General features: G+C 38.4%; 1 protein-coding gene and 1 pseudogene across 1 annotated transcript; both read left to right on the forward strand.

Moving 5' to 3' along the window:
- The first annotated feature begins 4,932 nt into the window (after positions 1–4,932).
- Positions 4,933–5,912, forward strand: LOC148034942 (antifungal protein ginkbilobin-like protein). Its single transcript, XM_087680598.1, has 2 exons — positions 4,933–5,084; positions 5,199–5,912. The coding sequence occupies exons 1-2, from the start codon at positions 5,036–5,038 to the stop codon at positions 5,696–5,698; spliced, it is 549 nt and encodes a 182-aa protein (XP_087536724.1). The 5' UTR covers positions 4,933–5,035; the 3' UTR covers positions 5,699–5,912.
- Positions 5,913–15,428: 9,516 nt separating this feature from the next.
- LOC148034943 (V-type proton ATPase subunit F pseudogene) lies at positions 15,429–15,783 on the forward strand (annotated as a pseudogene).
- The last annotated feature ends 232 nt before the right edge of the window (positions 15,784–16,015 follow it).

Raw genomic sequence — 16,015 nt, forward strand, 5'->3', positions numbered from 1 at the left:
GATTTAAATTGATGATTCTAACATCATTTTTTGTCTGTGCAGGTGACATTTTCAGGATGAGTCGAGGGATGAGCAATGAGGAGTTACAAGACATCTTCACACGCATGTCTCTAGACCAGATCGCGAGATTCAGAGAGATGGCAGACCAGGAGCTATCTCAGTCTTCGTCAGGGCGCTCTGCTAGATCTGCTTTAGCGCGATCAGATGCTTTGGCATCGAGTAGAGGAGCTCGACGCTCACGACTTGGGCCAGAGGGAGGGAGTGCATTGAGATCAGGGGGATGGTGTAGAGATACAGAGGCAGTGAGACCGTGGTCAACACGGGATACAGGCGCGACTCCTCGCTCTCGTGGCCCTTCCAGGGAGCATGGCTCAAGCTCAAGTAAATGCTATGGAGACAAGGACGCGGTGTCTCCATCTCATCGTTTAGTTGGAGCTGCATCACCTCACAGATTTGTCACACCTATGGGGATGTCTACTCTAGTTACTCCGGCTTTTGCTCAACCGTCAGCAAGTGGCACCCCTGTGGATGCGACTCTGAGAGATATTACCCCGATCGGTACACCGGATGCACAAGGGTATCTTGGATATGCCCACGAGCGTGGAGGCAGATGGGAGAGGATCCATCTTAGGCAAACTCCAGGGGGTTATGGATATCTAGTCGATAGTAGGTCAAGAGCCATCATCATGAATGATGAGGGGAGGAGGGTGATGGCTCGCATGAGAGAGTTGTGCCAACAAGTTTTTCGGCACAACGTCTTGGATCATTGGAAGAACATACCGGAGGGGAGCAAGGACTACATAGTAGCATCCTTACATGAGGAGTTTCCGGGGCCAGCCTCAGTAGATAGATTCTCTATGGGCTGGATGATGGATTGCATGCATACATACATGTCACATAGACAATCCGACGCACGCAAGGCAATCAAGAGTGGAGCTGCAAAGCCCGAGTGGTTAAATGCAGACGAATAGCACCGACTGAGGGAGGAGGCTACAGATTCTCTAGGACATTGGAGTCAACAGCGCGAGGCGGCGAGGGCACGACTTGAGACCGGAGTGGTCCATCATCTTGGGAGTGGTGGCCACATGACATATTTGGAGGACATTGTAAATTTTTCTTTTGTTTTGCTTGTTTATTTTTTTGAAATATTCTTTATACTGACAATCATGTTTCTAACAGTTAGCATTTTGTTTTCTTTGCAGCACTCCATTACAAATCGCGATCCAACTAGCCTTGAGACTCGATATGCAAAAGGCATGGTCTCACTGCATTGATCAACCGATTGTATAGACACGGCGGCCCTGTAAGTCACTCATCTTTCTTGTCCGTGGTTACCATGAGATATTTGAATGAATTATTGTATGGTGGATTAATGTGTTGTTTCTTTTTCTGTAGAGTCCATTCGATGCTCCTTTGCGGCGAGACGAGCTTTCGGGGGACGAGGATTTGTAGCTCGCCCTTGGATCCCTAGAGCTCACACACCTTTATGTTTGAGTCGCCTGATCTATGTAGACATTTTCTATGTATTAGTGATATCCTGTCATGATTGTACCAATCGCTTATTATGCGATCATGTATTTATTTCATGTATTAGTTTTATAATTTCAGTATACATTGTTTTTGTTTGCAAGCGCATTGTACACAGTAGTGCAAAAACTATTTTGTATGGCTCTCATAAAGCACACAATGCTTTGCCTTGCCACAAATATTTTTTTTCCCAGTTACTGTCACTATTAGCGTCACAAATTTTACTACTTGCATCGTTATATACGTCGCAAACCGTCGTTATCAGTGTCAGTATTAGTGTTGGTATTAGCGTCGCATTTGCAATGCTGATACCGATGATGATAGTGACGGTAATACTGACTGTTCTATGGCATCGCTAATAACGACGCTTTTTGCGATGATGGGGGCAAATTTTGTTATTTGCATTTTCGTCGCTTTAAATGTCGGTATAAGGCCTATATATTGTAGTGTCTCTATAAACTCAATGCAAAGGAGCTATCAAATGAAGGTGATTACTCCCATAGAAAGTGCAATAAAGTGCAATTACAACATGCTGAAGATGAGCTATATCAGTAAGAAATCAATGTGAAAGAGGGGAAATCACTGATATAAGACAAATTGCAACTACTAGAAAATAGCTCCAACTAGTAGTGAGTGAAGATGCAACTAGCATCAAGAACTATCAAAGGATCAATGTGTCAAAGTGAGATACATCCCATAAGCATAACCATTATCCATATGGGTGAAGATGTGACTGGCATCGAGAACTATCAAAGAATCAGTGTGTCAAACTGAGGTACATCCCATATGTATAACCATTATGCATAGAGTGTGCCTCATGGATAACAGAAGAGACCAACTAGAGGCACAACGGATTGAGAAATGTAACAAAAGCTAGATAACCAACCAAGATGCATACATCACTATCAACATCATGACAGAGATAGGTGTCGGCCTGAAAGTAATGCTAGATCAGCCCACTAAGCATCAACTGTGTACATAAAGTATGTGTTTGACTTAAGTGGTTTCTAGCTTATGCTTTCTTATGCCTCCACTAGGCATGGTGTCTGGTTCCCATGTGCTCATAGCTTAGCACTGAACGGACACCATGATTAGTGTAGTCATGTGTCTAACTTTGGTGGTTGGTAGCTTGTGCTTTTCATTGTGTCAATGTCCCATGCTCGCTTGGCACTAAAAGAAACAAGGCCTTCCTTATGCTTGCACTAAGCATAGTGTTTGGGTCTCACGCCCTCATGGCTTGGCATTGAAGAGATATCATGATTAATATAGTCATGCATCTAACTTAGGTGGTTTACAACTTATACTTTTTGCTTTGTGTAAATAAGAATAATGCTTGATAGATTAAGTCAATTATTTATATACATGTGTGCATATATGTTAAATTGAATACAAATTCTTATATCTAAATAGAATACAAAATATATCTAAAAAAGAAGGTATGCAATAAATTATTTTGATACATCGTGTAAGTGTAAAAAGAGGGGTCATAAAACTCTTGCATAAGTCATAGGTAGGGGATTTTCCAAGATTCTTCACTCATAGATGACATGTCTTCTTTGCAAAGAGTGAACCCCCACAAACTATGGTTTCCTTGATGACACATGGCTAGGTATGAGTTGTTGATGGACAATAGGAATGTTGTAGTAGCTTGTGGTCAAGTTCATTGAAGTCATGGGTAACCTAATCAAACTCCTCAAGAAATTCGGGTAGCCAAGTTTGTTATAGTCGTGGGTAACCTAATTGGACTCCTCAAGCAATTTAGGTAGCCAAGTGTGATCTAAAGTTGATCCTTAATGAATCATGAGCATGTAGGTAGTCGTGGTATCCTCCCTAACAATCGTGAGCAAGTCATTAGCAATCATAGGCAACAATCATAGGTAGTTGCACACTCTTATGCAATAATTTTGCAATCATAGGTAGGTTGATCATGATCATGGTCAACAAGGCATGTTAGAATGATACTTGTTTTGAATTGTGGGCTACTTTCCTCATTTATTGTGCACTTTCTTTGGGCCATAGAAGTACAAGGGATGCTTTCTTTTTAGTCATTGGTTTCTTTTCAATAGTCTAAGTCAGTTCCTTAAATCATGGGCTACTCTCTAATGCAATCATGGACTAGTGGTTAAGGTAATTATGGTGATGTTGCAAGAGGCCAAAGCAAGAGGCCAAAGCAATTCAAAAGGCAAGCTAGAGATTAGTTGTGGGCAGCCTCTAGGTAAAAAGCATCCTTACTTCTTTTTATGCATAGCCACCCCAAACATGTCCTAGAAAGCACTCAGTTGAAGATCTTGCAATGGAGGCTATGGGACGGTAGATTAGGACTCACAACTCAAGTACTTAAGCATGCAAGTCATCTAACCCTCGTTAATCCAAATGTGGGTGGGTAGATTTCTAACTAGTGTCCATGTGGATAGGTAAGAAGACAAGGTTTTGCCTATTAGTTGTTGTGAGCAAGTCTAAGGAATATGGAAGCGAACAAGTAGACTCACTCTCTATCACATAGTTGTGGGCTTAATGCACAACATTGTTCCCACAAAATCACAAGATTGCATATTTTGATGTTTTTATAAGTGTTATTGCTCAATGGTTCCTAATATACTATAATATGTTTCTCTAATCCAATTTCAATACCCAAACCAATTCCTCACTGATTTGGCCTCTTAACTACGTGTCGATGTTTTGAATTGGCTCCATTCATTGTTGATGACCTACAAGAGTTATGGGAAGGTGTATGTGTGGGTGGGTGTGTGTGTATGAAACAAAGGTTGATAAGTAAATCTCTCTTTTCTTCCAAATAATAAATTGTTTAGAACTCCCTGTGGGTTGCATGTGCAAACTTATGGCTTTCCTTTTATTTCTTAAGTCTAACACACCACCTAATGTAGGAACTATCCATTATGACCCAATAGCAGTCGTTTTAGAATGTGGCACACTGTAATTGATCTTTTAGCTTGTTTTTAGTCAACTTGTGCTGCTTTTGACTTCATTGCTTAAGTTTATTGATTAGGTTGATGACGTGTGACTTTGGTGGATGGGAACACCTTAGATGGATGCACCTAAAATGCATTCTAGTATCGAGGGAATTTTGAGTGAACTTTTCTACTTATTAGGATAAGTGGGCGTGCATGGGTTGGGTATTTTACCAAAAGAAGAACGCACTTGAGATTGATTCCCTTTCCTTTTTCATAGAATTCGGAAAACATTGTGTGGTGGATCATGTACTTATTGCTCCTTGAAAAGTTTACCCTGATCTTCTTTTGAAAGGTGATTCTCGCCCTCGCATCGAATTCAGCCCATCCCTGATATTCAGAAAGGTAAAAAAACCTGGACCCGTAGTCACTTGTGCTCTGAGGAAAAGAATAGAAGCAAATTAAAGAAGGAAGCAAATGATGGAGCTGACTAGTTGGCTCCAACGCACTTGGGCGAAGCTGGGAATAGCACGTGTTTTCCACATCGCGGCGGCTGGAGACTTAGAGTTAGCTCTATAAAACGGGTAAAAGGGGGAGCAATGGCCGTAGTAAAAGATTTCCGATCAAGCTGCTCTGTGTCTGTCTGTGGTAAGTGTCTAGGGTGGTAAGGCAGGCGCTCTCTCTGTCTCTGTCTCTGTCTCTCTCTCTTTCACACATTGAAGTTATAGTAATTACTTGTGTACTGATCTCGACTGCATGCAGGAAGATCCTCATCACTAACATTTGAAAACATGGCCACGCATAATCTTGAGCGCAAGTGCGCAGTACAGCTTCTGCTGCTGGTAGTCCTGATGAATATCGCATATTTATCATTAGCGGCTTCGGGGGCGCCAGGCGTCGCGGCCGACTCGGCCGGCTCGACACAGGCTTACAACGACCAGGTGATGGTGGCGGCTTCGTGCAGCCCGAAGCCGATACCGCAGGGGAGCGCATACTGGGGGCACGTGGGGGCGCTGCTGGCCTACCTGGTGCAGGAGACCCCCTACACCGATCACCTCTCCCTCAAGGCCCGCTACGGCGGAGGGAACGCGCCCGCCTTTGGCCTTGCCACCTGCTCCGCCTCTGCCTCCCCTTCCGATTGCCAGTCCTGCCTCCGGGCCCTCTCTTCCGACATCTGGCGCATCTGCAATAGCGCTCTCGCTGCTCGTGTGCAGTACAAGGACTGCTACCTCGGCTATGCCGATTATAGCTTCTCCAGCTAATTCATATTATTGCGCCAGTGATGCATACGACTACACTTATTACACACCGAGCACGCATACACACACTTTACTCGCATAGAACCCCACGGGCCACTAGTACTCTCTCCCTTCCTCTCCCTCTCCCTCTCCTCCTCCTCTCATAATATACCCCCAAAATAATCACTCCCATATGTTGTAAATAAAATAAACGAGCATTCGCTCCACATGAATTGACTCTAAGAGAGTTACCTCATAAGATTTTCCTATCCCAAGCTTTCCTTCTTTTTCACTCCTCATAATTAATAATGATAAGTTTATTAGATAAAATTTTAAATAAATTATTATGTGTTTTAAATTAATACATAATTTTACATTAATGATTTTTTATAATAATATATATTTATATAAGTTAAAAAATTTTAAGATTTATAAACTTTTACAAAAGAAATAACTTTATTTTAAAAATATAATTATAATAACTTTATTAAACTACATATATACTTTTTTTATGATATTATTTTGATAAATTTACCTTATTTATAATTGTTATCTTGAAAAATCGAAGCTTTAATTCTATATACATAATCATATAGTACAAAAATTTAGAATGTATTCCACATATTCTAATATAAAAAACTCGATTGTACATTTATATATCATTTTCAAAAAAATTACCTTTTATTTAAAAATTTATTAATTGAAAATGATGTATTAAATAAAATATATATAATATTGTATATAAAATGTTCATATAGTAAACTTATTTTTATTTTATTATACATTTTTACAGCTTATTCTATGATTAGATGATAATATGAAACCAAAACACCATACCTTGTAATCCAATAAGCATATTTCAATCCAAAAAGATTTAATTATCAAACATACAGAGTCTAAAAAACCAAAATGATATTATGAGAGTTTGTTATCTAATTATATTGCTATAAATATTTAACTTCTAATAGACCTAATACATACTATTTCAACACATTCGCTAAATAGATATACTGTTAGAACTACCAGACAATATGAAGTGGCGCATAATTGAAAAACTTTGGAAGACTTGGTCAATGAAAGTTAAGACAGACAATAAAAATTGGGATTTTTGCATAAAATATTTTACAATAATATATGTGGGACGCTTTATGTAGAAACAATCTACTATTCAATCAATGAGTGACATATTGAAAGCTAATGGATCATGTTATATTTACAACCTCCATGATTGAAATGGTTAAGAGTTCTTATTACTATAATGGTAACGCAACAAATAACTTGAAGAGATGAATTTCAAAGACTTTACAAACCACTTTCTTGCTTTCTACTATAACGTAAAAGTCAAATTTAGTGACTTGGATAAACAAGAAGTTGAATCTTATGTTTATTTACATATAATTTTTACATTTTAAATAAAAGTTTATCACAAAGAGAGTAAGAGAGAGAGAGAGAGAAATTTATTTAAAACTATATTTATTTAATAGATTTTTTATTTGCATAAAGAGGACCATATTCATTATATGATAAAGGTTGTTTTCTTAATAATACACATGTATACATATATTTGTTTATGTTACCAATGAGTGTATCACGAAAATTTCATAGAGTGTAGAATTTTAGACATAGTGAAAATAAGATAAAGTTTTTCAATAATCTTACCTACATTATATTTTATATGAAATGCATGAGAGGTGCTATGAACCAATATGAATAAAAGGAATATACATTGGGGCTTTGTAGCATACTCATGTTTACTTTACGCCACATTTACTTAAGAAACTTGGAAGATTGGAATTTTTTCCAAATCAAGGAACTAAGAACATGGCGAAGGGGTAACCCCGTTACCTGCAAAATCACTTGAAGACACAAGTTAGTGAGAACTAAAAGGTATCAATAGGTTGTCAGTTTGAAGGTATCACCTTGGTTATCCTCTTCACACCATGTGGATAATACTTGATTTAAAGCTAAGAAAGGAAGACATAATTCTTGTGGTATACAACAATTGCCTTTTGTCTCTAAATGTGCATCAATCCAATTGTTGTTGCAAATAAGCATTGTCATGCCGCTACGCACACATCATGTGAAAAACTCTAGAGTGCGGCTTCCTTATAGATATAGAGAGCCAATGCCACTTTAGGCATTAGTGTTAGTGTCCATGGTTCAAAAATATTATATTTTTTGATAAGTTTTAGCCAATTTTTGATATTATCTCTTCTAAAAATCCATAAAATTGTAGACAACTTCTAGATTAGGATAACATGTAAAGAAAACATGTAGCTTTCAACTATTTTGAGAGGATTTTATGTAAAAAGAAAGAGTAGCGAAATCATGCGACGTGCGATCGCTGTTCTCAGGCAATGAACAACACTCTGAAGTGGGAGATGAAGAAGAGGGAGTGATTTGGCGGAATTCTCGCTAGCGTGTTGGTATTTTACCCCCCTTTCGGAGGCAATGGAAGCATTAGATTGGTGATTTGAGCGACATAGAGGAATGTATTATTTTATGCACGTTTTTGTCTACAAGAGTTTTATCTTCTCATGATACCGGAATAAACTGACAGACTTCATCTCTGTTCGTATTCTTCTACATTTTTAATTTCCTTCTAGGAGTATTCCTCTGTCTTCTATTTCTTCAGACCCCTTCTCTTCCATCTACTCCTCTCCCTGAATCTCCCTTCACCATGCTCTCTCTTACCCCCATCGTAGACTTTCAACACCAAACACACCAACATCGTGTTATTAGATGTGAATTCCAGAAGATATTTGGGCTGATATCTTTAGCCATATTCAGAGAATTAGCTACAGAACGGTTCTTTTGATTTATTTCTTACTCTACAGAAGACATCTTGTCAAAATATGCAAGTATTATGAGCCCTTATGGCATGGCAATGTTTGTAGATCATTCATAGTGCTTTGAGTTGAATTAAGAGGAGATTTTTCTCTTATTTCTTGGCTGTGGTAACTTATCCCTATCAAGAACTCAATTTGAAGCTCTCTTGAAGCAAGTCTCTTTGCCCTACAAGTCTTGTAATTGACTCATAAGCTTTTGTCCCTAATAGTCTACATTGAATGTAATCATGCAAAGTTGATTCATGCTATGGCATCATGTATGAATGATGGGATGCAAAGTTGTTTATGATACATGATAGCATATTGTACTTGATTTTAAAATTTGTGATTGCTCTTATACTCAAGAAAACAAGCTTGATTTGAGTTAGAAATTATGAGATAATACTCTTGTGATCTTTGCTAAGAACATGCAGTTGGAAGCTCTATTAACATCTTTAAGAACTTGGCTTGAAACCTTCAACCCTTCTCTTATCTCTACCATCTCGAGAGTCTAAGCTCTTGAACCCCCATACATTCTTCTATCAAACCCCTGTGATTGACCGTGAAGTACCTCTTTAACCTTTAAACATTCACTGTAATCTACTTATCTCTTGAAGACACATCTCAATCTATCTTGTCCAGTTTTCTTGCCAAACCCCTATGGTAACCTTCAACCCTATGCACTGCGACATTGGTGAATCCGACATAAAGGTCGGTGTAACAGAACTGCAAGATGGGGGATTCTTCAGGCGATACTCTACAACAATTGGTGAGCATACTAAAGCAAACTCAGCAAAAACAAATCCAAATGTCACAACAACAACAACAACAACAAAGGCAAGACAAAGAGAAGATTGATTCCATAGCTATCAAGGCCCTAGAGGAAGTTGAGTGGAAATTTAAAAAATTCAATGGTCAAAATGTCTCTATTTTCGTTCGCTTGTATGTTGAGAAAATGCTATTCTTTGATGTACCACAACATGCATGGAGTCACTATTTTGCCAGACTAGCCAAGCATGGTCTTCAAGAAAGAATCCATGGTCTTTTTCAGCGAGATGAGGATTGGGATGCATTCAAAAAATCCTTACACAAAGAATTCTTCTTAGAAGACTCTAGCCTAACGAAGAAGAAAAGTTTCACTAATTGGCTTGAGAAACCCAACAAAGGTTTAGATGCAACAACTTTATACCATGAGTTTGAAAGTAAATTTGGACAACTTGATGTTGAAGACCAACAAAGTATGGAAGGTCAGAAGATTGAATTATTCCTTAAGGGTGCAAATCCTATTCTACAAGAGAAGCTTACTGATTGCCTAGAAGATGCTATCTTCGAATCAGGAGTCAAGACCTCATGGATAGATGTTATTGATGTAGTTAACATGATTGCTTGAAGAGAGTAAATGCAACTAAGATTTGGCTCTACTTCAACTTCAACAACTTCATTGATGGAGCTTGTTCCACCTTCAAAATCCCCTATTCCTTTAACTAATCAACCAACTCTTTCTTCTTATATTCCTTCTAAAAACGATGTCATGGATGAACTCATTAAAAGCATGCATGACCTTCATCTGAATCTTACAAAAATTAGTTCCAAGGTGGAGAAGCTAGATATCAAAGTTGAAGAATAAGGACAATCATCAACTCAAAGACCCATGAGAGAAGGCTATAAGAGACATTGTATTTGGTGTGACAGCCAACAACATGACAAGAGGGAGTGTTCTGCCTTTCATGAGACTGAAGCACAAAAGCTCATCTTTTGGAAAGATGGAAAATTTCATGCAGATGATTAGAAGATTTAGCTATAAAGAATGCCTATGCAGCAATTGATGCAACTACCTATGGGCTGCAAATTGAGCCAACTAAATCAAATTTGAAATCATATAAAGCTAATGTGCAATCTAAAGTATGGATGCATGCATTAGATTAAATAGAATGCGGCAAAGTAGCCAAAGAATTTTTGACTAACACTAGTCAGTGTATTCGAGAATAACTGGTTGGAAAGAACCGCTAGATTCTTTTTCTACCTTTGCACATTTGACTAACGTTAATCATAAAGAAGTCTTGATTGAAGAAAAAAGAAGAAGAGACGATGAACCAGGTCCTTCCTCTTCTGGCCCTCCGAAACGGATAACTAGAAGAACACCTAAACAACCAAAACTTGCTGAAAATATAACCCTAGATCAAGAGATGGAAGATGCGTCACAAACAAAGAAGATCGAAGAAAAGAAGAAAGGCAAGCATCCAGGCTACAAATTGCAATCTGACATAGAATCTGCAACCGATCTCAAACGAGTTCTAGAAGAATGAATTCTGGGAAGTAAAATTGAGTTCACCCTAGGTGAAATTCTCGAAATTGCCAAACATGAATTTCATGATGTAATTATTAATGTACTCAAAAGAAAAAGACAATATGTTGGTGATAATGTTGAAGATATAATGCATGCTTTTTTGCAAGCTCTTCGAGTCTTTGTGCAAGATGAAGAGAAGATTATTGCACAAGGAATTCAGCTTGAAGCATTTAAAGAGTTAATTGTAGCAATTGAGGCTAAAGAAAGCATATGGATACAAAAATTAAAGAAGTAAAGGATGAAAATGTAATGGTCGGTTGGTCCAAACTAGTTGGGCAGTCCAGCTCTCAAAAAGAAGGCCGTATATAGCACATGCATGACGAGGAAGAAGCCCGATTCATTCCAAGCAATCACTATTCCCGTACACATTGGGAAAGAGCAACAATGGAGATAGTCATAGAAATTGGAGAAAAAGAAACACCATGTATTGCACTCTTAGACCATGGTTTTAAGATAAACGTCATGGCAAGGAGTCTCTATGAAAGCAGCTGATGGCCCATAGATGTTGATCCATGCTGGCGATTGAGAGCTACAAACAACTCTTCTGGAGAGTTATATGCTGCACGTCCTAATGTGCAGGTAACTATTGAAGACATAAAAGACAATTTTCACTTTTTCGTTCAAGACTCTTATACCCTATCATTCTTAGGCAACCTTACATTTCTGAAGCCCACTTGGAAACAAAAGCTCTTGATGATGGTTCTTCATATGCTCGAATCTGAAGCAAGGATAATGAACGAGCTGTCCAATTTCTTAATGTGTGTGTTAACCATAATCGAAATTAGAGATCGACTACGTGATTATCATATGCCTCCTAATTCCTGAGAATTCAAGGGTTTTCTGGCTGCACTGCTGTAAAAGGAGGCTATGGCAGTGTGTCATGTAAAAAGATTGAACCTCCTTATGCTACAGAAACTGTGTCTCTAGAAAATTTGTATGTATGTACACCCAATAGTATGGGCTGTTATAAGTCTCTTCCAACATGACTAAAGTTGAAAGAAAATATTTATGTCATGTAAAAAGGAAGCTGAAAACTTATGACATGATGGCTAAAAATGAAGATATTTCGAGCATTTTTTTTGGACTAATTAGTACTGACATACTAGCTGAAATATATACAGCTACTCATACATAAAATCAAGCTGAAAATCAATCCATAGAAGTATGTACATTGGATTTTTATCAAACAATTCAAGAATTTGTTGAGAAGGAAGACATTGGCTTACTCAATAAGGCTAAAGCGCAAGTGGAGACAAAATACAAGACGATGGATAAGAAAGTCAACTAGTCCCACTGCCTCCTAAAAGTGTAGGGCTGGCTGATAGGGCGACAAATTAGCCAAGTATTCTTAATCCTTCCAACATTGGTCACAAGTGCACATCTGAAAGTATAAAAGAGCTCAAAATAGGTGAAAATTCTTTCCTTTCACTGGCTGAAAGACACTCTTTTATGAAAATGCTAATGAAACATGGAAAAGCTTTGCATTTGAGCCAAGTGAAATAGGTTGTGTGGATCCAAATATTATGGCTCCTATGGTCATTTTTATTGTCCCACATGTGCCTTGAAACATCAAGTCCATTCCCGTTCCAAGGGCTCATTTGCCCAAATTATTGGAACTTCTAAATGAGAAGATCAGAATGAAGATTTTAGAACATTCTTCAGCACCTTACTCAAATCGATGGTTTACTGTGCCCCCAAGAAAAATGGATCCTTACGATTCATTCAAGATCTACAACCTGCTAATCGTATCACCATCCGAAATGTTGGTTTGAGTCAAATTGTTGACAAGTTTGCTAAATCTTTTGCAGGTAGAGCAATTTATTCTATGGGCGACCTATATTCAGGATATGACCAATTTCAGCTTTCATTAGAAAGCTGAGACATTACCACAATAAAGACCTCTTGGATTGGTCTGCATGTGCACTCTACCACAAGGTGCAAAAAATCTGTAGCCCATATGATGAATGCCATGCACAAAGTCTTAAGGAACTTTATTCCACAACTTACTCTTCCATTTGTTGATGATGTACCTATCAAGGCATGTGAAGTCAATGAAAAGAATGAGAAGCTTGACGAAGATGGTTGCAGTATATTTGTAGATAACTATATTCATGATTGTGACAAGATTTTGACAAGGCTAGAAGATGTACATCTTACCCTTTCTAGAACTAAGTCGATTTTTGGAGTAGAAGAAGTCCTAGTGGCCGAGCATCTGTGTGGCCCCTATGGAAGTAAACCTTCACCAATGAAGATAGATGGCATCAGCAGAATGCAAGAAAAATGCACAAATATTTCAAAGGTGAGAAGATTTCTTGGTGCATGTGTATTCTATCTCGTATGGATACCACATTTTTCTCATGTAGCCAAAAATATCTATCAATTATTAAGAAAATGCCAAAGATTCTCTTGGGGAAAAGAGTATACTCTCACTGTATGCAAACTAAAAAAGTTGTTAATTTCAACCCCCACTCTAAAAAAAGCTGATTATTCAAATGGTCAACCTATCATCCTTACTGTGGATACAAGTCCCATTGGGATAGGATGGGTTGTTGGCCAAGAAGACCTTGAAGGTCACAGGTATACAATTTGTTTTGGAGAAAAGGTTCTCAATGAATGTCAAAGAAGGTATACACAAATAAAAAGGGAATTGTGTGGAGTTGTAACAGCATTAGAGTGTGATCGTGAATACTTTCTAGGTGCTTCCATAGTGGTAGAAACAGATTGTCTTCCACTCTTGGGCATGATTGCCAGCTACTCTACACCCAACATTGCTATGCTAAGATGGATTGCATATATTAAATCTCTCAACCCCGAATTAAAAAATATTACAGGAAAGGAAAATCGAGTTGCTAACATGCTGTCACATGCAAGATATGACAATGAAGAAGAGCTTATGGAAGAAGATGAAGCTGAAGAATCTATACTTGCTGAATTTCATTCCATGGATGTTGAAAGTACATTTTCACTTGCTGCATATACAAACCCAAAGCTGAATCTTGCAGGTGAAGCTAATCTTTTTAATGGTACAGCATTAAGTACAGTAAGAATAGAAAAAGGTATTGTTGAAAATCAGCATACAACAACAAAGATCAAAGATTTATCTATGGTAGAAGGGTGGTCAACTAGAAGCCAACATGCTCATTGCATTGCTCAAGTTCTAGTTCATTTTCTAGAAGCAGATTATGAAGAAGATTGGCTAAAGATTGGCCAATATTTGAGCACAATTAAGAAGAAAGAGACTTGGACTGATGAAGAGTTCAAGCACATTAAGAGGAAAGCTTATGGCTTCTTTCTTAAAAATCGGCATCTATGGATGCATGCAAAGAAAAAGAAAGAAGCGCTTGCTTGAGTTTTAGGTAATAAAAGGTTGCAACTACAGGTAATGAAGGAATTTCATGAAAGCTTATGGGCTGACCATAGGTGGGGAACCTTTAATAAAGTCAAAGAAAAATACTGGTGGTAGAACATGTATCGAGATATAGAGCATTTTGTTGAAACTTGTTATGTGTGTTAGATGTATTCTATGGTCAAGCATGAAGATGGATGTTAACCGACGTGTCCCTTGTCTATACATTATAGATGGGTTACTGATCTTGTAACCATGCCTACACGGATATGGAATATGTGGTATTTAGTGCTTGCAATAGAAGATCTAACAAATCAAGTTGAAGGTAAAACTTTAACAACCAAGACCACTCAAGCTATTTGTTGCATTTTGCTTGAAGAAGTGTTTTGCAAATATGGCTATGTTGGCAAGGTAGCCGCAGATAGAGGAGAATTGGATGTCGATGAGGCATGCAACTTCTTTGCTCAAATGGGTATCAAGTTGACTTTGAAATAATCCTACAATCCTGAAGGCAATGGAAAGAGTGAGAGAGGATATCAACCTATTCTCAAAGGTCTAGCAAAGTCTTGTAGAGCAAAGATCAAAGAATGGCCTAAAATGCTACCTTTTGCGTTATGGGCTGATCAGACTACTCATAGTACATTAACTGGCTATATGCCAGGTAAACTTATGCATGGACAACAACCAATTATACCAATTGAAGAATCTATTCTCACATGGAGTCATCTACTTTGGGAGGAAGGCATCAATAGAGAAGAGTTGCTGACTTTGCGCATATTGCAGCTAGAAAGAAGTCTTGAATATGTTCAAGTAGCTATTAAGAAGTTAAAAACAACAAGAGTAAAAAGAAAAAGAAGATTTGATAGGCAACATTGACTTCGGCCAAGAGCTATCCAATAAAATGACTGGGTGCTTACTTATGACAGCAGCCTAGATAATCAGTACAGTGCTTGTAGGAAGATAGTAAAGCATTGGTTTGGCCCGTTGTCGTGTTGCTGTGCATCTGAGCCGTGAACACCTCCATTTTTGTTGTGCATTTGTGTTAATTTCTGCGTGTGATTCATTGTTTGTGTGATGCATTTTAATAATCCGCATCCAATGTATATATTCCCTTAATGCATTGCACACTGAACATGTTCTGGAGTTACTATCTGAAGTTGAGAAGACTGATCTCAAACCACTCCAACCATGTTTTGACAGTGCCATGAATATGTATTTGCAATTGAAGTGCTATAAAGAAGTGGAGTCATGGCTTCGACAAATTTTTCCCTCATAGCGGTCATTGGAGACGAGGACATCGTGACCGGCTTCATTCTAGCAGGAGTTGATCACGTTGATATTAGGAGGAAGACCAACTATCTGATTGTGGATAACAAGACTACGGTGAAAACAATCGAAGACACCTTTAAGGAGTTCACAGCCATATTGCAAATATGATACGGTTCCTGGTCGACAGTTATAACAGGCCAGTGCCTGCCATTCTGGAGATTGGAGATACCTTCCAAAGAGCATCCATGCTGCTCAGGACTCAATTTTGGCACGTGTGAAGCACATGTTCTCTAGTGATCCAAAAGGCAAGAAGTTCTAAAGAGAAAAAGCTAGTCTATTCTGGGAGGGGAATATTTTTGAAAAGGCAAAAATGGCGGGCTGCGCCTGGATTGGAGAGGGAGAGAGCTGAAATCGTGGAGGAGGAAGGAAAAGAAAAAGCTAAACAGCAAGACGACACAGAGTATGAGAAGAGGAGACAATAAAGGTGAAATAGTGACTCTTTTCTGTGGGGGGGGGCTGCACCTCGCTGAACGATGGCATCGACTTACGAC

Source organism: Lygodium microphyllum, chromosome 6, assembly GCF_053477565.2.
Source record: "Lygodium microphyllum isolate KBCC chromosome 6, Lygodium_microphyllum_v1.1.10, whole genome shotgun sequence".
NCBI lineage: Eukaryota > Viridiplantae > Streptophyta > Polypodiopsida > Schizaeales > Lygodiaceae > Lygodium > Lygodium microphyllum.